Genomic DNA, 26,883 nt, shown 5'->3' on the forward strand with positions numbered 1-26,883 from the left:
AGACTTTCCAGTGTCCTGAGTACCCAGGACAGGACTTGATTTCTGGGACAATTTTAGAGCCAGACCTGAGTTGCCTCAGGTAATGCAGTCTTTCAGCAGTATCAGTGTTTGTAAGATTTGTTTTCAGTATCCCTTTTGCTGTCACTGTCACAAATGACACATCAAACTGTCTTAATTCTAATTCTTGGAAATCAAATGCAGCCATATAACTGAGCAGAAGCTAGGGCTTGTTTGCACATGGTATGCCGGTTTGTTCTTAGTAGCCTGGTGAAGTGGACTGGATTTGATTTCCATGCCATGATTCCCACGATCCCACAGGATTTATACTGATGTAATCAGTGAAGCAGGAGCTCTGTCTGAGGGGGCAAGGGATGAAAGATGTTGAAGCTGAGCTTAAAACAGGCCTTTGCATTATGCTGTGACTGGACTTTGCACTGGGTGCAGTGGCTCCTCCTTTACTGTAAATCATACTTTCGGTGACCATATAGGTTTGTGCATCTTTATTTTTAGTATAAACAAGTTACAAGACTGGTTTTTGTTTTAAACCTGGGGTTTTCATTATTTTAAAATTATTTCTAAATATTTAATTTTTTTAAAGAAAAATTACTTAAGTTTTGTTTAATCCAAGTGTTCACATGGTGAATGCAAATGCAGTTTAGGAATGAATCCCAAACCATTCCTAAATATCTGCACCTCTCCTCTGCACTGTAAGAAGGGAGTCAATACTGGTTTGAGTATCAGATTAAGTTTCCTTGACAAAGTAGTTTCAATAATACATACATACTTCTTTAAGCTGTGTTTACATACATGCAGAGTGAGAAGAATTAAAATACTTTCCTTAGAATGGTGGCAGTTTTCTGCTTCACTTTGTGAAGATAAAGAGATTCCTGATAGGTAGGGGGAAAGAACCATGTAGCCTGGGGAATTGGGTGGAAAGGGATGGTCTCCACGCATTTCCTAAACCTGGAAATTCCTAACTTTCCAAAGAAAAACTTTCCAAAGAAATAAAATATCACGTATATCATTATTCCCTGTATAAAACATGCCTCGTTTCTAACCTCATGGACAGTAACTTTTTCAGATAGATATAAAGGTCTTGCCTTTCAAGATAGGAATCAAAGTCCTGTCTGCACTGTTTGGTGGTGTGCCACAGTTCTGCAGCTTTCTTAATTTAATATTTGCTTTGCAGCCCTGTGTGTTGGAGGCATACACTGTAGTGTAGAGGCTGTGACTCTGTACTTTCTCAACTTTAAGTAGAAGGTACAGTTTGAAATAGCTTATTCTGAAACTGGACTGCATTTACAAGAATGCGGGGTTTTTTATATAGACTTTTCAATTTTTTGAACTGGTTATTCTCAGGGTAAAAGCTGAAGAGCACATTTTCTATGATTGAGATTCCAGCTTTATAAACTATGTCTAAGGTATTTAAATATTACGGTTATATTATTTTATTTATTTTGATGATGAGTAGAAATACACATGTGGGAATATGCTGGTAGAATTGGTAGTGTAATTTTTCTCTTAACACACTCAGAAGTTGTTATCTGAACTTTTTCTGCTGCAAAATATTTGGAGTCTCTGTGTACTTATTGGGCTTTTCTAAGAGAAACGGATTTTGTGATTAATATTGTAAAGAATTTGAATTCAGACACTTGGGGTTTTTTGACTCACTGGGTCAAAACTGAGAATGTAAAAAAACTCACGGAAGCATCCATCTCCTGTCCCTCACCTCCCCTGCTCCTCCCTCCAAATTTACATTCATTAGATTTAGACTGGGTTTTGTTCTTTTTTAGTGGGTTTCATTCACTGTGGTGGGAATTGGACCCCTCCACGAGAAGCAAACTTTATCCTCAGATATTTATCACAGGAAAACCGGGTAGCCTAAAATTAACAGTCTGAACTTTGCAATGGGCGACGCAGGAGTTGACTTTATGATGCAGGAATGGAAATTTAACATCATACTATTCAAACTTTTGCTTGTTCTCATTTATTTTCATTTTACTGTGCAATCTGGGATACACACACTATCCCATGGAAATGCTCAAGGAAGAGCATGAAGGAAACTGGCCAGCAGTAACAGCGGTGGCCTGGGTATCACCCGTGTTAGTGGCCAGATCATACCGTGTTGGCATTGCCTGATGACAGGCTCAGTGTACTGTGCCTGCGCCGGGGGGACAGCAAGGTTTGAGGAGCATGTTTGGAGGCTCTTCTGTGTTTGCTGTGCAGTGCATTGCAGTTAAATCAGGCCTCCCGATCGCCATTTCCAAGGAGGTACAATATATTGTCCAAGGCCTGAGGTGTGTTTTCCTTCCTCCTGCCTCGCCAGCTTTCAGCAGGGTTGCTCAGACAGCTGTAGTGCTCGCAACCCAAAAGCAAGGCAGGCTTTTGTCCATCATAGCAAACAGCAGGATCGTACCTCTGCACTGCTGGGCAATGCAGAAGGATGCCAGAGTGCTTTTACAGCCTTTACAGACGAGGTGTGACAAGTGTGGGTAATTGTTGATGGGAATAAAATAGGGATGAAAGGTGAGAATAATAGTGGGAGATGATGAGCAAGCAATTACATAGACTTAGTTCTGTGGAGTTACCCAGCCCTGACCTACCTAATTGGTTGACCATGGGAAACAAATCAGGCAACAAAATAGAGCTAATTTCTGTTCTTCCCTGCCATAGCGGTCACCAGCTGGGAAAGCCCTGTAGGTTTTGTGGCAGAAGCAGAGCATTAGCACAAAGGGGTGCCCTTAAAAGGGGATATAGCTGTGGCAGAGGACAGTAGGAAAAGGTCATTTAAATCAAACGCTGCTGAAGGACCGTAAAGTAGTGAACAGTACATTGTGTAGGAGAGTAAGTGGGGGGGGGAATCAAATGTTTGTGTCTCTGTTTCTGATCTGGTCCTTCTGTGTCTGGTAGATGGCTGGAACACACAGCGTTAACAAAGATGCTAACATGTGAGGGGGTTTGGGTGGCGCCATTTTCTCCCGCCTTGGTAGCAACTGTTGGGTTTAAAGAAAAACAATGGCACTTCTAAATGTGATAGCCCACGCCAAAGAGCCCGCTTTTCATCCCAGGGTGGATTTGGGTGCCCGACTTCAGACAGCTGAGAGGTTTGCTCCAGCACAGGGGTGAGGGGGGACAGAGACAGCAGGCAGGGGCCACCAAGTCCGTGTGTGCTTGGGCCTGCCTCCTCACCTCTCCCCTGGGGGAAGAAGAGGCCCTGGTGCTACCAGAACATTTTAGGAGATTTGGGAAGTGTTTTTTAGTCAGAAGTGGGGGGCCAAGGCAGTAGCATAGCCCATTTTCCCCTCAGACAGTGTTGTTCAGGAGGATCTTGTCTACAACAAAAACCTTGGTCACAAATTTTGAGGTAAAATATACCTGCTCATTCATGAGCATCCTTGGGCATATGTCAGCCATGCACTCCTGAGGGTGTATTTTAAAAAAATAATTATTTCTGATCACAAGAAGGAAATAGCAAGATTATTAGGGATGCCACAGGACTGGAGGGGAGGGTAAGCATGGCTGGGAGAGGAGCTGTTGGTGGCCTGTTGGGTTAGTCTTGCTGGAAGGTGAAATGTGTCTTAATTGCATGAGGTTTTCTGTTGAGGTTTTTTTTTCTGTTTTTTTTTTTCTTCTCCTGATGAACCTCTCGAGCTTTCCATCTTCTGAGCACAGCAGGCATCTGCACAATTACTGCAGCGTGATGCAAAGAGACGGGGGGAGAACACATTGACTGGAGGATCCTGGCAAACATTATTTAAACCATTGGAGAAGTGCGGCAGATTGACTCGCTGACTGTCACTGCCGATAATGCTGCTCATAGAGCTTGTCAGCATTCCCACTTCACATTTTTATAACCATTTAATTACTGCCTGTATTCAATATAGCTGGAATTCACCATTGCAGCTAATGCTCTGGAAGTACACTGTAGACTATAAGTGGTGAATATCAAGGAGGCAGCCAGACTGTAATGAGTTTGCTTATCCTGTTAGGTGATGTCTCAGTAACAGCCCCAATAACCATTCTGTTTATTCTGTATTTGGTGGTGGTTTTGTTTTTTGGGGGTTGGTTTTTTTGTTTGGGTTTCAGTGTCCTTCATTTGATAAAGTTTTCTTTTCCATTCTGCAATCCATTTCTCAAAACTAAATTTGACTGTGTATTATTAAATACGTTTTGTCTGGAACTTTCTTCTAGCTCTCCATGCATGCCAGAGGTGGTAGTGGACTGTGCTGTGGTCTGGCACAGGCACCTCATTGCCATTTTTCAGCGTCTTCCCTTTGTATGGAGCAGTGCAGACCTGGTGCTGCAACTTGATGTGGTGAATGCTGAACTGCTGTGAAGTGATCTGAAAATACTGAATGCATAGCAAATGTTGTCAATGCTGTAAAGAGATTTTGTCAGGGAGACAATATTTCTATGTAATGGTAGATAGAATTTCTGGCATGAATGTGTTGGCGTCATTCACTGTAGTTAAACACGTAGCTCACGGGATACTTCTGCCCTTCTTGCTGTGGTTTCCTACAGGGACAGCTCTGCAAGCTGCCAAGTGCAGCCCGGGAGCTTCTAGTACCTGCACCAGCACAGGGCAGTGCCGCGGTGGGAGGGGTGCTGGGGCCCAGGATCAGCTGCTACACCGTATATGCATGCTTGTTTGTGGAGCAAAGAGGGAGTGGGCAAGGGCAGCCTGACCCAGCAGCCGTGGTTATCTCTGTGCCTCCTCTTTTCCCTCCTTCCCCACCTTTGCAGCAGAATTTAGAGGCTGCTGCTGTGGAAGGCAAAGGGTAAAAGGGAAGGTGAGGTGTTTTGTGCAGGGTGGAGAGAGACTGGAGGTCACTGGTATGGGTGAGAGAGGGATGTGCAGGGTGTGCCCCATGGGAGGGAGGCAGGGGCTGGGGCTGGGGCAGATGCTGGCATAAAGGAGAGATTGCTGCTGACCAGTTCCTGGCAGAGGAGCAAATCCAGATTTGGTCCCAGGGGTATGAAGTGGTAGGATCACTGTCACTGGGTGGCAGCTTCTGGAGGAATGGGGAGCCGGAAATCTCTAGCTGTGTAACAGCATCCTAGGACATGCATATGTTGAGGAGGCACAAGTATATGAATATAAATTTGCAAAGGGCTATTACTATATTAGTTTGCGTATATATAGTTGCTCTGTTGCTACTAAATTACCTCCTTAACACTTTCATTGAAGAGGGCTTTCTGGTCATAGATCATTACTGCCACTGCTTGCTAAGCACAAGCCCTAGAAGCAGCAGAGCGTGAGCGTGTCTACTAGTTGTAAGCTAAACTGATTGCAGGGATTGTGCTGTCAGTCTGGAAGAATTGCCTGAGTCTTCTGGTCCTGCCTCTGAAGGAGACAATGGTTTGGCCCTTTGGTGGGCTGAGACAAGGCAGTGCAATATAAATGGTGTGAAAAACAGTCCTGAGGGAGCTGAAGTGACTCTATTTACTGACACATACTCTTAAAGTTGTCTGCCCTATTTGCAGTTAATAGGCTTGTACACTCTCTGATCTGTCATGCATTTAATGAGAGAGTTACAGAATAACCCTTGGTTAAACAAAAAGTGTATCCAGCACTCCAATATTCTAAGCTCCTAACTTCTGGTAACTAGTGGGCCATTATTTACCCACCCAGGGAGTAAGGGTCTGACACTTCTATGGTAGAAGAGGCGTAAATATCACAGGCATACCTCTGCTATCGGCTAGCTTAAAATCCTCTCCCAGGTCCCCACCTTCTTCTCTTAAATGCAATAACTGAACAGGCAGATTGGTGTTAGGCTTCCTCAAAAGTTTTGCTTTAGGCTCTCGATCTGCCATCAACTTTACTTCTTACGGCCTCTGCAAGGAGGGCAACTGCAGAAGTGGTCTTTAAAGGGTTGGAGATGAGCACGGTATAAATATTGAATTTTTTTATTAGTTTCTGACATTTGCTGAAATCTAGAGTTTCAAAGTTGTCCTTTAAAAACTGGAGCACAAACCTACGATGGCAGTAAGCCCAAAGGTCAGCTTACTTAGGCGAGTGATCTCTTCAGAGACATGTTGATAATATTCTGATGGCCTTTGGAGTGCAAGATGGGAGAAGAGTCACCCTGACTGTGGGGTCATAGGGTGATGTTTGTGATCTGTGCTGGTCCTGTACAGCTGAAGTAAATTTTTTTTTTTTCCAGTGGTTCCATTTGGGATATCTCTTGGTGAACTGGAACTCAACAAGCTACTCATGCAGCTACCTGCTAGGGTTAGTTTTCCTCACACTTCCCACTCTTTCCCTCTTTATAGACTATTCACATCATCAGCTTTGACCATTGGACCTGAGCTAATTCCCATTGAAGATGAACCCAGTGAGTTGAGCAGAAGTTCTAAGTGACCCTGAAATCAGAATCTCTTTGAGGCAGAAATTGTTCTTGATTATTTTTTTTTTTTTTTGCTGTGCCCATCAGTACTGCTGTTAAAAAATGAAAAACAACACCCGCCCCCCCCCCCCAAAAGAACTAGCACTGATACCATCTGATTGTGCTCTCTGCAAGTAGTGAGAGAGACCTGCCCTTGAACCAAATAAAGCAAACAAGCCTCAAGCAGATAGCTATCCCTGTTGTGTATCCCCAAGCCTCTGTAAAAGCATAGATGATCTGGATGGGAAAGCAGTGCTTTCAGCTCCTCTTTCCAAAGATAATCGAACACTGGAGCATAAAGAAAACCAGTTATGCTAACGGCAAGCATGCATATACACCATCCTTTGCTTTCAGCCTGCCTTCACCTGGTGAGCTCAAATGTAATTTTGCAACAGAATTATTCTCAGGACTTACAGGACAGACCTCTAGGGAAGTGGGGTGCTCCCAGTTGCTTGACTTGTCCTTGCTTCAGACAAATGCTTTTATATCTATACCTGTCTATATCTACCTATCTCTGTATCTATCAGCAGAATTCAAGCAATAACTCCAGTGCAAAAACCTTTTATGCCTGAGGTGGTGCTGAAAATTTAAGTCTTGATGTAATCCCTACATGGGAAGCAGCAGTGATAACAACACAAGGATAATTCTTGCCACTATTAATTGCAAACGCGTCCTAGCAACTGTATCACCCTACTCATATTTCCTTTTCTTCCTCATGTTTTTGTGGTGTTTTTACAAACAGCACCTGCTACTGCTGTCTCTCTTACAGGGGAATACAATACAACTGTAACAACATGGGGAGATACATGCATGATTTTTTCCGTAGGCTTTTCTGCTTGCTTATTTTCATGTCATGTCCCTATTGTCTCTTAACTTGTACTTGATCACTAAGCTCTTTGGGAGGGCACCAGCTTTTTGTTCTGTGTTTGCACAGCATCTGAGGCTGTCATGCCCCGGTTCTTCTCTAATCCTGGTAAGTGCTCCAGTAGTCCAAATGGCAAATAAATTTGACGTACAAACAAATTAGCATTCTTCTCACCGATTAAACAAATTGTTTTCTCTGTGATGATTTGAACTGGACTTGCATTTCATTACAGCCCTTTGAAGCTCAGCTGGGAATTGCCAGTTTCTTTTGCAGCCTCTCTTATCAACCTCCCCTACTAGTTGACCAAAAAGTACTTGGCAGGCAGTTTGCAGACTCTGAAAAACAATAGGTTGTACTATTTTAACCTGGCTTTGACCTAGTGTGGAACAGTCAAAACTGGCATTTGGCATAGTGAGAAAATGTGTTTTGATGTGCCGAGTCAACTGCACTTGCTGTTCAGCAGCTGCTGAGAGCAACTTGTGTCTGTCTTGTCCTACAAAGAGGTGGGGCGACCGTGCTGGCCCCAGCATCGGCATGGTACTGGGTGAGTCGCAGTAATGCTCTGTAATAGGGCTTGAATGAAGCAGGGAATTACTTTGCCCTTAAATTGAAGATTAATGTGATTTTTTTCTGGGACAGAAAACATTGCTTGTTTTCTGGAAGGATAAAGTGTCCACTGAAACAGGATTATATTTACATTATTATTGCAGGGTGATCTGTGAAATAGGCTTTCTGTACTACAGTAAAGAGCCGTGACCCCTCACAGAGTTATCTTTTAAGCTGCATGCTAAACCCACGGGGGCTTATGGCTCAAAGCTAATGGGGATTTAACTTCTCACTGAAAGGAATTTGAAGCCTAACCCTATTTAGATGCTCTTTGGTCTCATTGATTAAATGCCCAGTCCACTGCAAGAAACGTAATAGAATCATAGCTATATAAATTTTCCATCTGACAGAATGGATGCTGGGGGACGCTCCATGCAATGTATATTAGAAAAAGAGTTTGATCTTAAAAGACATTTTTAATCAAAATGTCAATTCAAAGTCTATTTTGTTTGTAGAGAAAGAGATGAATTTGAATGAGAATGTATTTTCCAGAGCACCCCACAAAACTGTTTCACGGAAAAAAATTCAGTTTCTGAATTCAGGATTTTTATGAGGATTTTTACTGCTTCCCTTGTTCCCTGTGTTCTCTAATTCATTTCTAAGATCCTGTCTGCAGAATAGATTTAAATGATGCTATTTACAAAACACAAACCTGCCAAAAAGAATAAAAAAATAAAAGAAAAATCTTTCTTTTTACCTCCAAATTGCATTATGCACTGGAGTTCCAGGTGGACCGTATTCCATCAGGATTCATTGGCATTTTTTAAGATGCAGTAACTAAAGTTCCTCGTGGATGAGAATGGAAGAGCTGTTCCTCTTGGCAAGAGACTTTGAGCTGCAAATGGAAGCAGCTGATGCTATGGTCCTGTGGCAGCGTGGCTGGGTTTCAGTCCTGGTCTCTTTGGGTGCTGCTATTCTGAGAATTTCCTGTGCTCTAAAGTGCTGGTGCTTTCTGAATACCTTCTAGCTGGTGCTAATGACTGGTATGCTTATTCTTCAATTGTTGTAGTTTGTTGTTAGGGTTTTGGTAGTTTATTCCTTGAGAAAACTAATCCCTGGGAGAAAATGGCTCCATTCAAATGGAAGCCCAAGCACAGAGGCACAAGAATGCAGTTTAATGTTTCATTGTCCTTCTCGTTTTGGCATTTGCCAGTTGCCCTTACTTACTGGACATACAGTCCTGCTTCCTCCGCTACTTGAAATAGGAGAGGTGGTATCATGTGAGGTCTTGTCTCCCTTCCAGTGCCTCAGCAAGCAATCTGTCTGCTTCAAGTGGATTTCTCCCAGCCTGTAGACCAGCAAGGAGGTAGGTGTAGAGCCACACTTCATTCGAGGACTCATCCCAGTTCCCCGTGACTGATCTGGGGACCTCCAGAGTTACATAGGCAGATGGGGTTTCATAGGAATTTTCAGTTCAAGTCACTGAACTTCAGTAGTGTTCATATTACATCTATCTATCTGTCTGTATTTATCTACCTGTATCCATATAGATGTAAGTATTTATAATCACTGGCACTTGGGTGTTCAGGATATGGCCATTGGACTCTCCTGTTGATAAGGTTGCAAACTAAAGGATTTGCAAAAGTAAGGACTTGTATGGTGATCTGATGCCTTTTGATGGATAGCCCAGCCACAGCAGATATGGCAGGTTTTTAGCTGAGTGACTGCTCTGAGTTTGTTTGTTTTCAAAGCTCTTGGTGTTGTCCAGTGAAGAATGGAAACAGTGCACTTTGAAATTCTGCAAGTGATTACAGGCCTGTTCTTCAAAATAAATCATGAAATCTTCAAGGTCTTCCCGTAAGAAGACTGTAGGCATTGTGAATACTGTTTTCACTGATGCTGCAATCTTTTTGGGTTGTCTAAAAATGAAAAGTCATAAAGGGATAGAAAATTAAGTTCAGTGCTGAGAACTGTCACTGACTTCCTGCCTGACTTTGAGGAAGGAATTTTAACTTGCCAGTGTCAGTTTAGCCATCCATAAAACAGGTACAATCATACACAGCATAATAATTTCCCTCGGTGAGTGCCATTTTCAGTCTCTCCTGTACTACTTAATGATTTGTGTGACTGCTGAAATAACATCATGCTCTAAGACCGTAATGCCCTTATGTATTTTTCACATAATCACTAGCGGTTGAAATATTTGTTCTGACACTTGAGATTACTCATGTAAATAGAAAAATTATAGCATGCTGGCGATGCCAGACACCTTGAATTCCATCTGAGCATGTGGTGATTGGAGAGGGATCTATAAATACTAACAGAGAGGGGGAAACAACAAGCATGAGCAGCACATGAGAAATTCTGAATCAACTTACTCCTGAGATTTAGATAAAATATTTCAAAATATAATATGTGTCAATACTGGGTAGGAGGTTGTTCTTAGGAGTCTGAGTACTGCAAGTCCACTGAAGAAATGTATTTTGCTCCATGACCCTGCCTTATGTGAAGCCACATTTTTCTCTTGTACTTTGAGTAGAGTTACAAGGAGTATGACGACCTAGTACTAATATCATGTGACTAAAACTTTTTTTGAAATATTTTAACTTATGAAGCCTTCTGCCATGGAGACAAGCAGAAGCCCTGTTTAATTATCAATGAGTGACTCACAGGTCTCACAATGCTTTTTCTCACAATGTGACTGCTAATTTCCGTGTTCAGCTACCAAATTGCCCGTTTCAGATGTTTTCCACTTCCATTATAAAAGATGTGCGTAGTTCTAATTGTAGAGTTCATAGTGTCACATAACAATGTAGCAAATGAGCTGTGTCACATTTTACATAAATATGTAGTAAGTTGTATAGCTACTGCTTGCAGGTTTTGACAGTAGTCCTTTTCAATTTTTCGTTTATTAGCTAGGGGACACCTGTGTAATGTAACAGCTCCCTGTTCTCCACTAAGTAGTGTTTCTTTTCAGTAAAAGCTCTTAAAGGTAGCATCTGCGTCTCCTTCTAAATCAAGCTGTAAGCATCTCCTTTTTAACCAAACATTGTACTTCTGGGATTTACAGGCTATTTGCAAGCTACAATTCATTTTTCAGATTATGAAGAGAGAGAGATGTCTGCATTTATTTTGGGGAAGTGTGTAAAGTTCTCGGAAGACAGATGAATAACTTATGGGATCTTGCCACTAGAATTCATGCATTTATCATTAGTGACATCAAAACCCAGAACTGAATGCATCCAATTTATTGAAACAGAAACTTTGAAATTTAAAGTGAACTACATCACTTGAAGGAAATTGTAACACATTCAGTGCAGTAGGTATGAGTAATGGAAATTGTAATGGAAAGTATTGAGCAACGTCAACTGTAAAGTCTGTCTTTATTATTAATTTAGCAGTTTGAAATGTTTGTGTACTAGATTACCAACAACCTGTGACTGCTTTTGATCACTCCATCAGCTCAAGTGCTGGCAAGTGTCATATCTTTAGAACTTTGAACCAGGCCAGTGATCAGCCTCAGCTTTTATTGTGATTCTATGTGACACAATTTTGTGTCTGTTTAGTTTCCATTAATCTATTTTGAACAGAAGCATGAACTAGTCCTGCTTCCTTGGGAATGCGTGCTGTCAGCCTCAAACACAGACTTTATTATTACAACCTGGTAACATAACTCACAGAGGAGCTGAAAGGGGATGGTTAGCAGTGACCCCCTCCCAGTGACATCAGGGAGAAGAGGGTGGAACATGCTGACTGCAAGCGAAGCTTTCAGGCTGTTTGGCTAATATGAGGGAGTGTGTTGTGTGCTTTGCCTATGCATGCTCTATGTCGAGTACAAAACTGTGGCTTTGTGGAGGAATGAAAATGGATTAATACTCACTGGGTTTTGCAGTTGATAAAATTGATATGCTGCATAAGACAAGAAAACATTTAAAGCCTTCATGCTCTAGAAGCATTTGCACTGAGGAAACTCAGAAAGGGTTGAAGAAGTGTTTACAAAAGGGGAACATCAGGCCTAAGGAATCAGTGGCTGAATTAGCCTGCATCATAGGCAAAGTCTGAGGAAAGGAAACTGAGGAAAAGTAACTCTCTGAAGAATTTTTGGTGTTACACAGAAGCATAAGATGGCCCGGGACTGTAATCTCCAGCTCTACAGATGCTGAAATCAGAGTGGAAAAGGGAGGTCCCTGGTGCAGGTGGGAAGGGGAAGGCATCCACAGGGGCTGCCTGTGGCTCTTGCCGAGAATGGCTACTGAGTCTCCTCCTACAGGTGTTCATGATTTCTAAGACATCTTTGGTGGCAAGTAATGTTTTTTGAGACCTTCTATAGATAACACAGTGCGGCTGGTCACTGCCCTATTCAGGTTACCACAGCCATGAGGTTTCACAGACTGCACCCTTGCATGTCTTCCTGAGAGCAGACTGTTTTCTCCCATTTTCTCTCATTTGATGGGGGACTGGACGTGCTGATCCCTTGGTCTGCTGCCTGGGCTGCAAGTCTTCTTACCTCATTGACAAAGAAGTTCTCTTAACCATGCAGAATTACTGATTGCATGGTGCTTTGAAGAGGAACTGCCTTCATTTTTTGTGTGTAAGCGTGTGATGATGCTTACAGCACTGCTTAACATTGTTCCATATTTTTTATTAAAGCAGCTGCTAATTTAAAGGAACACTGCAAAGTATTCTTTATGTTTTTAAAATGCGTTTGTTGGTCTTTCTCACCTAGCCTGTTTGTAGTCCACTGAAAGCTTGAACTTGAAGCCTGGTTGCTTACCAGCAGCCTTTTGGCACTGGTTGCTAAGGCTGTTCCTTCAGTTAAACTTTATCTTAAAAGCATGTTTGTCTCCTGGATCTTTCTGAAGTTACTCTTTCAAAACACTCATTCATGTCTTCTATATAATAAGTGCATACATTGAATGTATTTTAAAAATTATTTTTTAAATAGCCCCTTACAGTTTAGATCCCAGGCTGTCTCTTTAAGGGATGAAGCAACATACGCTGAATTCAACTGAATTAATTTAAAAACCAGAAGAACATGGTAGTCTTTCTACAGTATGAGAAATGGCCAGAGCATAAAGGGTATTTGTATTCTCACAAGGTGTTTATTTTAACTGATTTGTATCATCTCCCAGAGGTAGAGATCTGATGCTTTTGGCAGATCAAGAGGTTTACTATTTCAAATCACTTCAGGGGAAAAGAGATGGATGTTAATGGATGTTACTTGTCTGTACGTAGTAACGTGTTTCTGTAGGAAATGGACTGGAAACACTCACAAGGATTGTTGTCTGGTTTTTGGTTTATGCCCATATTAAAGCTGTTGAAAGGGTCATGTGACATCTTTGTAGATGATCTGATTCATAAACTCCTTTCATCAAGTATTTGGGTCTTAGTTTTGATGATGGCACCAACAGCTGTGCAGATTCTCATCCCATTTCTGTACATGTCTTCACTGTAGGGTGTGCAGTTTGCTTGAGTTTAGTAAATATTTGATCTCTAACATAAAACCTAGGAGGCAAATTCTATTATCATGATACTGAATTAATTTTAATACGGTAGACCATTCTCCAGCTCTCTTAATCTCTGTTCCATTGACAGTAGTGTAAAATACACTGCATTTATGTTGGCATTGCTTGTGCACAGTTTATAAATTTTATGTCAAGACTTCTTTCAGTTACAACCAGCTTTGAAACCATTGGGAGCATTTTTGTTTGTGCCTTACTAAAACCGTTAGGCTGCAAATTTTGTGTTTTGATGTTTCATGAAACAAAACAACGCAACTGTGCAGAGTGATTGACTGACTTGGCTGATCTGCCTTTCTGAAGGCCACATACCTACAGTGATTACTTCTAGGTTTTGCTACTGTCCACCTTCCTTTTTTTTTCTTGGGACGTTATCACTTCAGCAGCTGTTGCATTTCTCTGAGTTGTTAACTTAGACTTGTGGTGGTGCTGCCTACAACCTCAGAAATGTTTATCTTCATCTGTTTCCTGCTTTCCAGATGGGAACTGCATACCTGCAGTTTGGGCCTCCTCTAGTTCTGCATTAGCAGATCTTCTCAAACTAACCAAGAATCACTTTTGCAAGAAAAGTTTTTGTATGCCATGCTGCCTGCAATACTCTTACACATGGTCTGGTGTACTCACTTCAGCACAAACAAGTCAAACAGTCCCTTCATACTGAATAAGCTGATAAAAGCAGTTGATCTCATCATGTTCAATTTATGGGCTTCAGTGGCTCCAAAGGTTGATCCCTACATGCAGTCTTAAAACATCTTAAATATGATGGAGGACTTGTCTAGTTCCTCTTCCCTGGGCCAACTTTCACCCTGGCAGAAACTAGTCCAGATAAAGATTGGTTTATGGGAACTTCAGAAAACCTGTCTTTTTTGGGGATATAGGTATTAGTAACATTAGTGCACACTTTGAAAGTAGCCTTGAGGTTTTGGGGTGGTGTTTTGTACTTTGGTAGTTGTCTCCAAGTACTTAGGAGAGCAAGAATGCATAAAGAGAAGACCATGTACTTTTCCTCTGCAAAGGGGAATTCCTTGTTCATCTTTCTTTGAGCAGTTTTGGGCAGATTCCTTTTGATTTCATATTGTAAACCTACACATCCTGTCCTCATTCCTATAGTAATGAAAGAGCCTTGCTCGGGAGTGCTGGCTTCTCTTCAGTGGTCTTTGTCTTCCCTCCTGGGAAACAGTTTGAATGTGTCAGAAAAGTCCCAGTTCCTCAGAACTGCATCTGGCCAAGAACCTGACCAAGTTGGTCTGTAGTATTTCTCTTCCTAAAAGCCTGCTTCTTCCCCCCAGAAAACTCATCTGTGAACGGTAACAAAGGATTAATTGTGGAGACTTGGGACTTGGCAGAAGTGCATATTAATGAAATGCTTTTTTGGAAGCTACATTGCCTGACTTGCAGATCAAAAAATAAATACAAAATATTTCAGTGTGTAGCAGTGGATTAATTCATTTGATTGCCACTTCCCTTCCTCTTTGTGGGGAGGGACACTCTGGAGACTGGAATTTTAATTGCTTGACCTCAGTTTCTTATTAGTGGTGCACCGAAAAGGTAGGGGCCATTAATTAATACTGAATATAAGGATCTCTGAGGTTGAGCTATAGCATCAAATGGATGAGTTTAGACAACTCTTGGCTGAAATGACAGTCTATAAGTAAGTTGAGTTGTAATAGTGAAGCCATTAGAGTTTTTGCTGAGCCCCTGCATGTTGATTTCTGTGTTTGCAGAGTACATTCTCATGGTCTTAAATAATGTAGCATATTTATATATATTAGACATATTTATCTATTCTGAAGGCATATATATACATTACACACACTTACCTATAGGATAGTTACAATTCAGAGTTGTTATACAATTGTATGCCTTATTTAATTTCATTAAATGTTTGAGGGTTTTAATCCATTAGGTAGTTTCATTGGCAGTACATAAAAACAGTGTTCTCTATAGCTGCTTTCTTTTTCAGTCTGTACCTGGATTTGTGCTACTGTATCCGAAGGGGAATCTAGTTCTTGAGTGTAATGGTCTGAAAACAGAATATTATCCACATTATTACTTTAATGTCCAATAATCTGTATCATATTTTTTCTGGTTTTAAAACTTGATGATGGAAGTGGATTGTATAACTTCAGTTATGCATTAACTTTGCCACATCCAAGATTCTCAGTGCAGTGTGGAATAGGAATATGACTATAGTATGTACTGGTATCAGCTTGTTTTCTACTATGTGGATTAAGAACCAGTTAATGGACAGACTGCAAAATGTAGACACGTTTGGGGTCACCAAAAATTGCTGTGTGTGTAGTACGGTTACTTGTGCATTGGTATAAAACAGTGTTGTGCAGTATTTGCATCCAGAGTTTAGAGGTAAATAGGAAATAATTGCTGATAAAACATGAATCATCTGAACATTGTGTGCCTTATTTCAGCTAAATTCATAAAGTGGACTTTGGTTATGGACATATAATTATAGATGTTGATGGGACAAATGGAAAACAGTAGCTCTGATATTTAAAAAATAAAAAAAAAATTACATAAACAGACCAAGTTCTGCCACCTGTTCACTCCCATATTCCATTTGTGCATTTATATGTATCCATTTGGGGGTCTTTTAAAATATGAAACATATTTGAATAAGCAAGAGCCATAGAGTCTGGATTGTAAAACCAGCAGGATTTAGCTATGAATCCGGAGAGATGCTTATATTTAGTATGAAGAAGGAATTAATTAGTAGAAAACTATTGAAATACTTTTTTTGTCAGAAAAAATTATATGCACTTTTTTTTTAAGTCTCCTGTAGAATTTTGTAGGAAAATGGTGTTCAGCAGTTTACCAGTATATTAATGGGTCTTTATTCCTGTAAGTCTCTGGGGCTGAGCAACCATCTCCTACTGAGAGTTAGTAGAAACTAGATGTCTGGGAGTTTAGAAGTTGGCAGGAGTTTTCATAAGACCTTTTTCCTCAAGGTAGTTTTCTTGGCTTTTGCTGTGTTTGAGACTCGGTTTGTGGAAAGAACGTTGTGTTTCTGCTCTGTCCTCCTGCTCCTGCTTCCTCTTTCACAGGAGTTTCTGAAACAGCGCAGCTGCCTGCCACAAATTCACCGGTGCGTCGCATAGAAACTTGGCTTCTTGGCACACGGAAGGCAGGGCTTTTTTCTTTTGTCCCCGTCTCTGGGGAATTAAATTCACATTTTGTGTTCCTGCTTAGGTTTGTTTAGAGCCAAGTTTTTCACTTCATCTTCCTTCCTCCTCCTGCCCCTCTCTCCTTAATTAAAAGATGCTCAGGTCGAATGCATATAGCTGCAGCTGAAAAAGGATGAAAATAGCACAGATGAAATACCTACACTATTGAGACCTGGGCCTTTATTTAGCATCACATTTGCTAGCATGTCACTATAACGGAATTCAAAAGCTGACTGGATTATTTTTTTAAACACATTAATTGATAATCTCTAATTTTAAAGGTAACAAAATTTGGTTTGCAGTTGAACATGATCTTTACAGCTTCAGCTGTTCCTCCCATTTAAGTTAATGGCACAGTTATACTCGTGCAGTGTATACAGGAATAGATTCACCACATCTGTATGTGTTCAGTCTCTCTGTTTCCCAAAGGCTATGAATACATCCAAACCGAAATGCCAACTGCTAAAACCAGTATCTGATGACATTGACTAAACCAGCTTATTTTTAGTACCTTTGAAAATCAGGGAATTCATGAAGTACCCAAGGATGAACACTGTTTCTGAGTGTTAGGTGACACAGGTTTCTAGATAATGGCCTCTGGGTAGGTGTCTACTAAAAGATCAAAAAGTCAGTCTAAACACCTTTTGCCTTAAAAAGTTTCTGGAAGCCTGGTAGAATCCCGTGCCAGCTCTTTTCTGACAGAGAAGAAATTAATTTAAAAAATTACTCAGAATAGTATGGGGCAAAGAGATCAAAACAGCAGTTTTGTAGGACAGTATTTCTGATAAATCACAAATAATCTTTCTCACAGGGGAGTATCTTGTAAAATACGTAAACACAAGTCCTTAAAATTAGATTTAACAGATTTTTGAACAAGGAGAGAGCAAGTAATACCAATGTGTTAGAGAAAAGATGGCAATAGATGCTCACAGAGCCTGGACTCTATAGTTTTGCACAGGTATCTCTCTTGGTAAAGCTGTTATGAAGTGCCTTGAAAATAGTGCTACTGAAATTACTCACCTTCTCTGTGGTTTTGACAGAAACATAGTTGTTCTCCACTCCTCTGAATATTTCCCTTGCTTTCACTTTGAACTTAAAAACTTCAGTCTGCTTTCCCTAATGTAACCTCCTTCACCACAATGCCATTTTGTAACTTACCCATCTTTCTGTTATTCAGTCTTCCCAGGTTCTTCAGTTGAGCTAACACAATGATCTGCACAGTCTCCTTGAAATCTTCTCTCACAGGATTTTAATTACGTCCCAAATAACTTATCAGTGTTCCTACCCTTTCAGTTCATATCGTCACTTTTGAGTCATGGGTACAATCAAGTGGCATAGCCAGTTCGACAGCCACAGCTGTGTACATTGGACATATACATTTAACTAGGGTGCTTAAATGTGAGCTCTTTTCTTGGTTGAGCTCTGTCAGGTTTGTGAAGAACAACAACTGTGGCTGACAGATTTGCTAAGCACATGAAAAGCAAAAGCAAAAGTGATCCTGAACAGCCAAAAGAACTCAAAACCAGGGAAAATGTTGCAATATTTGCCTCCATAAAGAGGGGAATACAAAGTATGAGTGTAAAGGACATACTGATTTTTTAATACATTAAGATCATTTGGGAATCCTACATTCACTTTTCCTTATTCATATTGGAAAAAAGCATTGGAAGAGGCTGAGAAGAGATCTAATCTGATACCTCCACTCTCACAAAAGGCTCAAGTTCAATTTTATTTTCTCAAGAGAAGGCTAAGAGGTGAATTGGTTTCTATTTAATCCATATATATATATATCTATACACACACAAGTAGATCAGCTAAAACTGCTTCCCAGCTAGCAGAAATAGCTGTCAAGATCAGTGGCGGGACACTGACAAGCGTGAACCAGAAGTGAGATGTGAGTTTGCAGCACTGGGAATATCACTGGAACATTTTAGTTAGGGAAATAATAAAGTCACTGTCACTTGGTTGAATGTCTTTCTTAAAAGCTTCCCTATACCTGAGCCAGCTCATGGCTTCCGTACACAGGAATACCTGTGTGAGGTTTGTCTTGTAGAGGTTGGATGGCTCTGGCCTTACACTAGCTATAAGTTCTTATTTCGCCTGTTCTCTTTGTTTTACTCATTGCACCATACTGTGATTGGCAGCAGTTAGATCTCAGTCTTCTGTATTTGCTTCAGTGTCGTGATGCTGGATGAATATAAATAATAAACAGCCCTGAGGATTGGTAGCAGTTCAAAAAACTCATGTGGGATGCAACTACTGAATATCCATTAATTTATTGTTTTCCTTTTTTTTTTTTCTTTTTTTTTTTTTTCCCTCCTTTCTATAGTGAAATACATGAGAGAAGCAACCCCCTATGTGAAGAAAGGCTCCCCTGTTTCAGAAATTGGGTGGGAGACACCTCCCCCTGAATCTCCCCGCTTGGGTTGCGCCTCCACTGACCCACTGTCACAGCTTTCACTCTCCATCCACCGAGACAAAAAGACAATACCACTCAAGATGTGCTACGTGACACGCAACATGGCGGTGTCAGACCCCGAAAACAGGTAAGCAGGGGTATTGCCTGGGGCTGGGATTTTGCCTTCACATTGAATTCTTGTTGACCTTTTCAGCACTGGGGTTGGTGAGCAGGAGCTGGTGATGGTGCTCTGGCCAACACATCAACGCAGTGAGGGGCAAGCTGGCACAGGTTTGGGAAGCATGGGTGCTGGTGCCTGAGTCACGGTGGTGCTGTGTTCAGCTTTTGGGTTGTGGTAGAGAAACTCTTCAGTGCAGTAATTCAGCATTTTTATTAAGAAATAGAATCTTAGGGTTTTCTTTTCATCATGATTAAGTGTCTGCTTTTGAAGGAAAAGACACTGTACACACTAATTCGTTACATATTCCAGGCTGGCTTAATCAAATTCCACTAAATTGCATTTTTTTTTCTTACTTAATGAATATTATTTTAAGAATGGGCTGTTTTGTCCATGCAGTTCTGGGCAATAAAGTCAAGAATAGGAGAAAAGTTCCACTTACAAGGCATTAATGGGGAATTTCTGTGACTTCTTATCGTTTCTTTTTCATAATGTTAAAAATAGGATGAGCTTTTACCAGTCCTTATTTATAACATATGTGGAACAGCTGCACCACACCAGCACACTCTCTGATCCCTCCTCAAACAGCTGCTAATAAAAAAGGGACCAGTCAAGTCAGTAATACAGACTGGTTCTTCCATCCAAATAACGGCCTTTTTGTTTTTCTGTAATGTGCTGGCTTGCCCAGAAGCTCGGTGTAATGCCTTTGATTCTTGGCACTTACATATAGGCATAAATAAAAGTTAACATTTTCATTTGAAGAGAAGGATAAGAAAAAGGGGAGAGCAGAAGGGGGTTTGGGGAGAATGGACTCCCCTGTAATCTCTTGCACTGTAATTCAGAAACTTTATTAGTATCTCTGTAGTTTTCCTTCTTTCTTTTTTTTATATTTGTCTGACCTTCTTTTAAGGTTCCTCTCCCTGCTTTATTGTTTAGTATTGCTTTACTTCTGCGCTTTATCTCGCCAACTAGTTACCACCATGGTCAGTGGTAACTGACTACTACAGAAGTGCAACTGTAAAACAGCAATTACCTTAGCAGTCTTTCTCAACTTTAAGTCAAGATGGTTATTGCTATCAGCCACTTTTTTTTCATTTATGTCTGTATAGTTTAAGATGTTGAGGTTTGACAGCTTTATCACTAGCCTGAGAGTTTGCTGTTCTTTCTGCCACGGAGTGCATTTTAAAAATACCTGTGCAGGTCACATTGTTTGAATCAGCTCAGTGTAATGATGCTTTACACCTGTTGGCTTAACTGTTTCAGCATTTCCTCCCCACCCCACCCTTTTTTTTCTTTTTTTTTTTTTTTTTTTTTTTTGATCATATTGTAGTTCTCAGCTTCTGTCACTCTCCTGGTCCTCAGTTCTGTCTGAAGGCCCGGAGAACTGATTCAGAGGGACACACACACATTGCTCCTGATAGTTCTGTGATGGAGCTGACTTTTGAAGCGTGCTACGAATGTGTGTGTTCTTAGTTGTTACCAGGAAGTAATGTGTGGGAGGGTCGTATTGCTTATTGTCATGGTTTTCATATTTTTGTTGCTGTCATGTCCTGTGGAAAGAGTGACTTCTGATTTTTACTGTAGTCCAGCACAGTGCAGTGTACAGCCGAAGCTGTATTTTTCCATCCAAGCACACAGTACCTCACCATCATGCTAGCTGCAGTGTAATAGTAGAATCCTATTGATTCGCATCTTTACCTAATTCAAGGGGGTTTATCAATTTTGAATACTGGAAGTGATATTTCCCAGTAGAAATGCTGTTACAGTGCAGCAACCTTTTTCCCACTGGAATGTATCCCAAGACAGTAATCTGATTCTGCAAAAATAATTTGATCTTCTTTCACAGCAGAGCCCAAATCATGTCCTTACATGCTTATGACACTTCTGTTTCATAACCCAGTGACCTGACACACATAGATCTTATAACTGATGGTGTCACTTTGTTGGATGGCTTTAGAAGAGCACTGCTGACAGGCTGCCAAAGCATATGCTGGCCATAAAAGGGCTGCTTTGGGCTATAGCTGAACTAATTTTCATCTAAGATCAAGTGTGGACATCGAAAGCATGAGTTTTACACTGCAGATATTTCTGCAGTGCAGGCTGGAGATCATGTCATGGCAGGACTGTGGGACAAGGCTGAACTGGTTTGATGTTCAGCATGAGCAGATACCTATGTTAAGGGACCCAGAAGGAAATACCTGCTTGTTGGCACTGAATCGTCTCCAGTTCTTAGAAAGCTGGGATGAAAGGTGAGTTTCACAGGCACGGAGGGGGTTACCCATATGGTTTTCCCGCTATAGTTAGTAGCCTTGCATAGGATTTCTGCTTGTCCTTGAAGACTGGCCCTTGTTAAGAAATTCATAAGTCTGTATCTACACTCAGATGGTTTGGTAAGGCTGATATTTCAGAGCAGGAGTGAAGTTTGGTGCTTTTGGAGCCAGTGGCTATCAGCCGTCTCCTTCACCTAACCTGCCTGTAGGTTCACTCTGAAGGAGGTAGGGAATTGTCGTCTTTGTTGCCTGATTAAAAAAGCTGTAAGATACCAAGAAGAAGATTCTCAATACAAGCCAAACTTAGTGTGTAGGAAAATTATTTTAATAGTAAAAACATGGCAACTGGAGAAAAGATGCAGAGCATCTTAGTGACATCTGTGTCATTCTCCTCTAGATGCAGAGGCCATTGTTATATTTTAGACTGAAAGAAACCAGGTTAAAATAATTACTACTTAAATCTGTTGTTTGCCTGCATTTTTACTGATAAGTGTCCTTCTCAGTGGCAGCATTAAAGGTTAATGTCAGACCTCACAGAGGAGCATCCCATCCCAGTGAAGGGATGTACGGGACTAATAATACCAATAAGCAGTAAAACTTGCTGCAGTATAAAAACCTTTTCATCAATTTGTAGTAATGATATTAAGGAATAGGAGGGAAAAGAAAAAAAAAAAAAAAGGAAATTGGTTTCTGAGGTGGAATTTGTTGATGCTTTTAAAGTCTTGGGACATAATAAAAAGGTACTTCTGTACACCGCACAGGAGACAGTATTCCTTGAAGGAATGAGGCCATGCTGTGTGGACAGAAAAGGTTTTCTCATCTGCTTTTGAAATCACCCTAAAATCCTGCTTATGCTTCATTCAGCTAAACCCAGGAGATTTGGGCCTGATCCTGCCGGCACTTGGTATGCACCAATCACATTTTTCCAATGGCAGGAGTCCAGAGCAGCGTGATCCTTACAGCGAACTTCAGCAGGGAACCAGTCTTAAGGATTAAGTTACTCACTGGCAGAATTTGGCCTTCTGTTGGGAAAGGTTTCCTTTGGTTTTGAAGCTAGGAAAAATGAGCCAAGACAGATTCCCAGCAGCGTGGTGCTGGCTGCCAGCTGCAATGAGTGGTAGCATCGCAGCAAGCATGGGTGCAGTTCATAGACTTCACACTGAGGACGCACGGAGAAACAGATAAGGAACTTTCCTTTTCTCTTGTCCACTTCAGGGTTGGACTGAGAATTACTATCAGCAGGTAGAATTGAGCAGGTATGTTTTAAAGATGGCAGAGGAACTGGTGGGTATCCATGCATTCTGGGCTCTGCACGCTGAGCTGCATCTGGGAATTTCCTGAGCTTCCCAGGATGACAGGGCAGTGCAAGACACCGAGATTCGTTTACTCCAAAGAGAACTATAGACTTAAGCTGCTTCATTACGTTGATTAATTGTTTTTTGGTTTTTGGTGGGGTTTTTTTTGCATTGAGAAATACCGATTCACTGAAAGAAGTATTTGCAAGATTTACTGCAGTTGCTCCCCAAACTGGTTCCTTTTGCATATAGTCTTTTTTAAAAAAGACTATTACATTATTTAATGTACTGTAATGTCAGTAGTGCCCAGAAACATGGTCAGTGAGGTTTAACATTTTGAATTGTAATTGGTGTATAAGCATGTAATTGATGCAAGCATGAAATAGCCCTGTGTGATTTTGAAATGACATTAAATATAAAAGAAATTCTGGTGATTTTGGATGTATTTACTTTTGTTACAATAAGGCATGAAAACAAAAGTAGAAGCTTCTTTAAAAACTGAGTTTCAACTACATTTAATATGACATAGTAAAAACTAGTCCTTGTGCCAAAAAACTTGAGCCATGAATACTGATGACAAATGTAAGAAGTTAGAAGAAGGGTGTGAAGATGAAATAAAAAGGCAAACATCTTTAAGTAGAAGTCAGGGATCTATGACACTAGTATAGGAGAATACCGTCTGAAAATTGGCTTGCTGAATGTTTTTTCTGATGCATTTGCAGCTGTGAGGCAGATTTCTATAGGTGGCATCTGGAGTACAAGTAGAAACTCCATGCCTTTTCAGTAGAACTCTATAAAAGACGTCCACATGAGTTTGGGACATGCCAGAACTCCTAGTTTCACTACTGATCCACCGCACAACTATTTTTCTTTGTAAGATCTACAAGACTTGGCGTGTTCAGACTGGACATTGGGAAGCATTTTTATACTGAGAAGGTGGTCAAACACTGGAACACACTTCCTAGACAAGTGGTCAATCCCCCAAGCCTATCAGTGTTTAAGAGGCATTTGGATAATGCCCTTAATAATGCTTTCACTTTTGGTCAGCCCTGAAGTGGTCAGGCAGTTGGACTAGATGATTGTTATAGGTCCCTTTCAACTGAAACAGGTCCCTTCTCTCCCGTCTCTCCTGAAGGAATGAAAGCCATTTAGTTCCTGCACCTCTTCAGGCTCATGCTGGTATAATGTAAAGGTGACAGAGGTGGAGGGGAGGCAAGTGTTAGGCAGTGGAGAAGAGTCTGGACATCTTGTTGATGAGAGCATGGGCTGGCTCATGCCTCCATCCTGCCTGTTCCCTGCTTGATAAACAGGTCTATATTTTGATGTTGCCAGGCACGAGCAACCACTGGTATACAAAGCAAAGGCTGGATTCTCCTTGAAGAACAATGTGGTTTGGGTGTGCTGTTTTGCAGACTGGTTTTTTTTCCCTACTGATGGAGTGGATCCCCCAAGTCACATACCTGGTGTGGGGCATGCAGAGGACAGGGCACTGCCACAGAGAATGCCCATCGTACCGACGATGAGTTATGGCTGCTCTTTGAGAGCATAGGTCCTGTTTATCTTGAGGTTTGCCTTTGGCCTCTTAAAAGGTAGTTTGATAACACTGGGCTCAGCCAGTGGCACTTCCTACTGGTAGAAGCACAGATCGAGTGAGGTGCTGAGCAAAGGCTGAGCCCTGGCCATGGGACTAAGGAGGTGATGAACCGTTTCCACCATTGCACTGGCACTGTTGCAGCATGCTGGAGCTGTGTCAGTCCTGGGTTGGACACCAGCAGTTCTGTGGGGCATCCTGGGGAGGTGGGAATCTTCCCTTCCTAATGGATGGTACAGATTTAGCAGGACTGGCCTCTGGTTTAGGAAACTTGGGTGGTTTTGCTGTTACCATGAGTAGGCGGGCAAAAGAAAGAGAAAGGACTTAGGCATGCATGGGGGATAGAGCAAAGGTAATGATACTATAACGGGTGCATTACCAGTATAAAAAAAACCTCTCCTTCACACCTTCCTAAGGAATTTGTGCCTTGCTCCTTGTGCTGTTATTGGGCTGCTCTCTGGCTGTAGACAAAAACCTCTGTGAAATGGGGAGACTACTTAATTCGCAGTGTTGTTGTGAGCTACAGCTTGAGATCCTTGGATGAAAGGCATATAGCACTTCATTATCATTATTGGTACAGACATGTTTTACTACTTGAATATGAATAAGTTCTTTGAAGAAGTCATTGAGCCTGCTGGAGTCAAAGTCCTGATTGATATCAAGAATTTTTGTTACTGTTTTTTTGTTGTTGTTGTTGTTTTCCTAGTGGGCTGTGTTTATTATCTGTTTAGATTACTGTTAAACTAGGGAAGAAATCAACAATTCAACATTAAAGTAAAGCAACTTGAAAGGATGGAATTCAAATCCAGAAAAGAACAAAAATGATGATAATTAGGGTGAAACCCTGGTTGACTCTCCTGTCATCCTTAAACCACCCTGTTGTGCTGTGCTATCGCAGTGTGCCTGGTCTGTTATAGAAGGGTGATTTACTACTGTAAAGCCCTTTACCTCCTTGTCCACAAAGGGCTGTGAATTTAAGATCAAGGTGAATGTGCATTTTCAACCTTAATTCCCAACTATTTTACTGTTATGGATCTAAATCCCCCTTTTGTGTAAAGTTGGATGTTTCTTGTAATGTTCTTGTTTATAGTACTGTAATTGCTAATCTGCCCCCAAAATCTGCTCTTTACTGGAAGGGATGAATAAGTAGGTGGCACTTCAAATTTATCTAGTGTTCTCTCTTTTCAAGCTGAGAGAAGTTAGGTGATATAGATAAAAAGGCGTTTGCAGCATCCCCTTCAGTATGCTGAGGGTAAGAGAGGGAAGAGGTTGGGGTGTAGGGGAGAGGAGTGGAGTGGTGGGATGGATAAATGGCTGGGAGATGGGAAGGCCTCCTCCTCCTCCTTGATACATTAACATGTCCTCACTAAATATTGCATGGCTGTGGGACCCTCCTTGGTAGCCAGGGTCAATGCATTCAGAGCTAGGGTTGTCAGATTAGAGACCTGTAAAGCTGTATTTCTTATAACAGAATATTGGGGCAAATAATTAACTGCTAGAATTAATAATTGGTGGGCTTGGCTGTCTGACAGTCCTCTGTCATCTACATCATCTGCTTTTTGGGTAGCTCTGGAATTGCTGGTGCATTTTGGAAGCAGTCATCTGTCTTGATAAGGGGCAGTTTTCCAACCTTGTAGGAGCTGGAGCTCTGAAGCCTCTAGGCAGAAAGGGTGAATTTTGTATTTTGGTTTTTTCATTATTAGGAATAGTTATTTTCCATCATTTGTGAAACTTTCCACCAGCCAAACAGGTCACCAGTTTTTCTCTGAGTCATATGAATTTATGTCTTAACCTCAGTTTCTTCTCAACCGTCTTGGAAGGCCACTGAGATCGAACACCTCTGTAGGACTGTCCCTTCTGTAGAGAAGAGAATTTTGGTCTCTTGAGTCAAATCACCAGCTAAGCTTTTTGAAAGAAAAAAACAACCCACCAAACAACCCAAAGGCCATTTTCTGCAGAGCAACTTCAAGGGTATTCGTTTACTCAAACGCATTGGCAAACTAGGTTGAACTTCAAATGTTAATTTACTTTTATTTACTTCAGGTTTAATTTTTTTTTTTGTTAAATCTTGTTAAAGTGTCTTTCTAATGCCCTAAGGACCTGCTGTAGTCTCTGGGCAGCAGTTTGAGAAGCAAATCGCTGGGGAAATGTGCCAGGATCTGGGGACACAGTGGAAACCCCTGAGTTTTCCTTCAGGGTGTTTGAGACACCAGTATAGAACTGGTTAGTTATGGCATGTTGTGACTGACCTTCAATCTGTGCAGGTCTTGGTGAGTCTGGGATTAGTCATGTCTCATTTTCTTGAAAAACAAGTTGCATATTTTCCCCTGATATGATGACATGGTGCTTTCTTCCCTCCCCATTCTTCTGGGCCCAGGCGGGTGAGTTCCTGGTGTCCTTCACATCTCCCCCTCAAATCAAATAAGAATGGGCAAACCTCCTACATGTGTTACTCAAAAATGGTGTCTGTGCATGCATGCAGACATGTGAGTATACATAAAACTTTGCATATGTGTGTGTCTATGTGTGAACAGGACCGAATGTGACCTGACAGGAGTAAAATGTGTCATGTGGGTGAGTGGGTGGCAAGGAAGGATGTGCGTGGTGTGGAGGTAACAGTAACTAAGGCTGGCAAAACACTTTCAGCTGGATTTTT

At 41.3% G+C, this 26,883-nt stretch overlaps 1 protein-coding gene across 1 annotated transcript in view; it reads left to right on the plus strand.

The window, feature by feature from the left end:
• The window catches only part of SNTB1 (syntrophin beta 1), a 116,016-nt gene that overhangs the window by 38,879 nt on the left and 50,254 nt on the right, over positions 1-26,883 (plus strand). Inside the window, exon 2 of the mRNA XM_056332632.1 lies at positions 18,825-19,041. Within this exon, the coding sequence (XP_056188607.1) occupies positions 18,825-19,041 (217 nt within the window). The remainder of the gene's footprint in view (positions 1-18,824; positions 19,042-26,883) is intronic.

The sequence above is a fragment of the Falco biarmicus genome, chromosome 3 (assembly GCF_023638135.1).
Source record: "Falco biarmicus isolate bFalBia1 chromosome 3, bFalBia1.pri, whole genome shotgun sequence".
Lineage (NCBI taxonomy): Eukaryota > Metazoa > Chordata > Aves > Falconiformes > Falconidae > Falco > Falco biarmicus.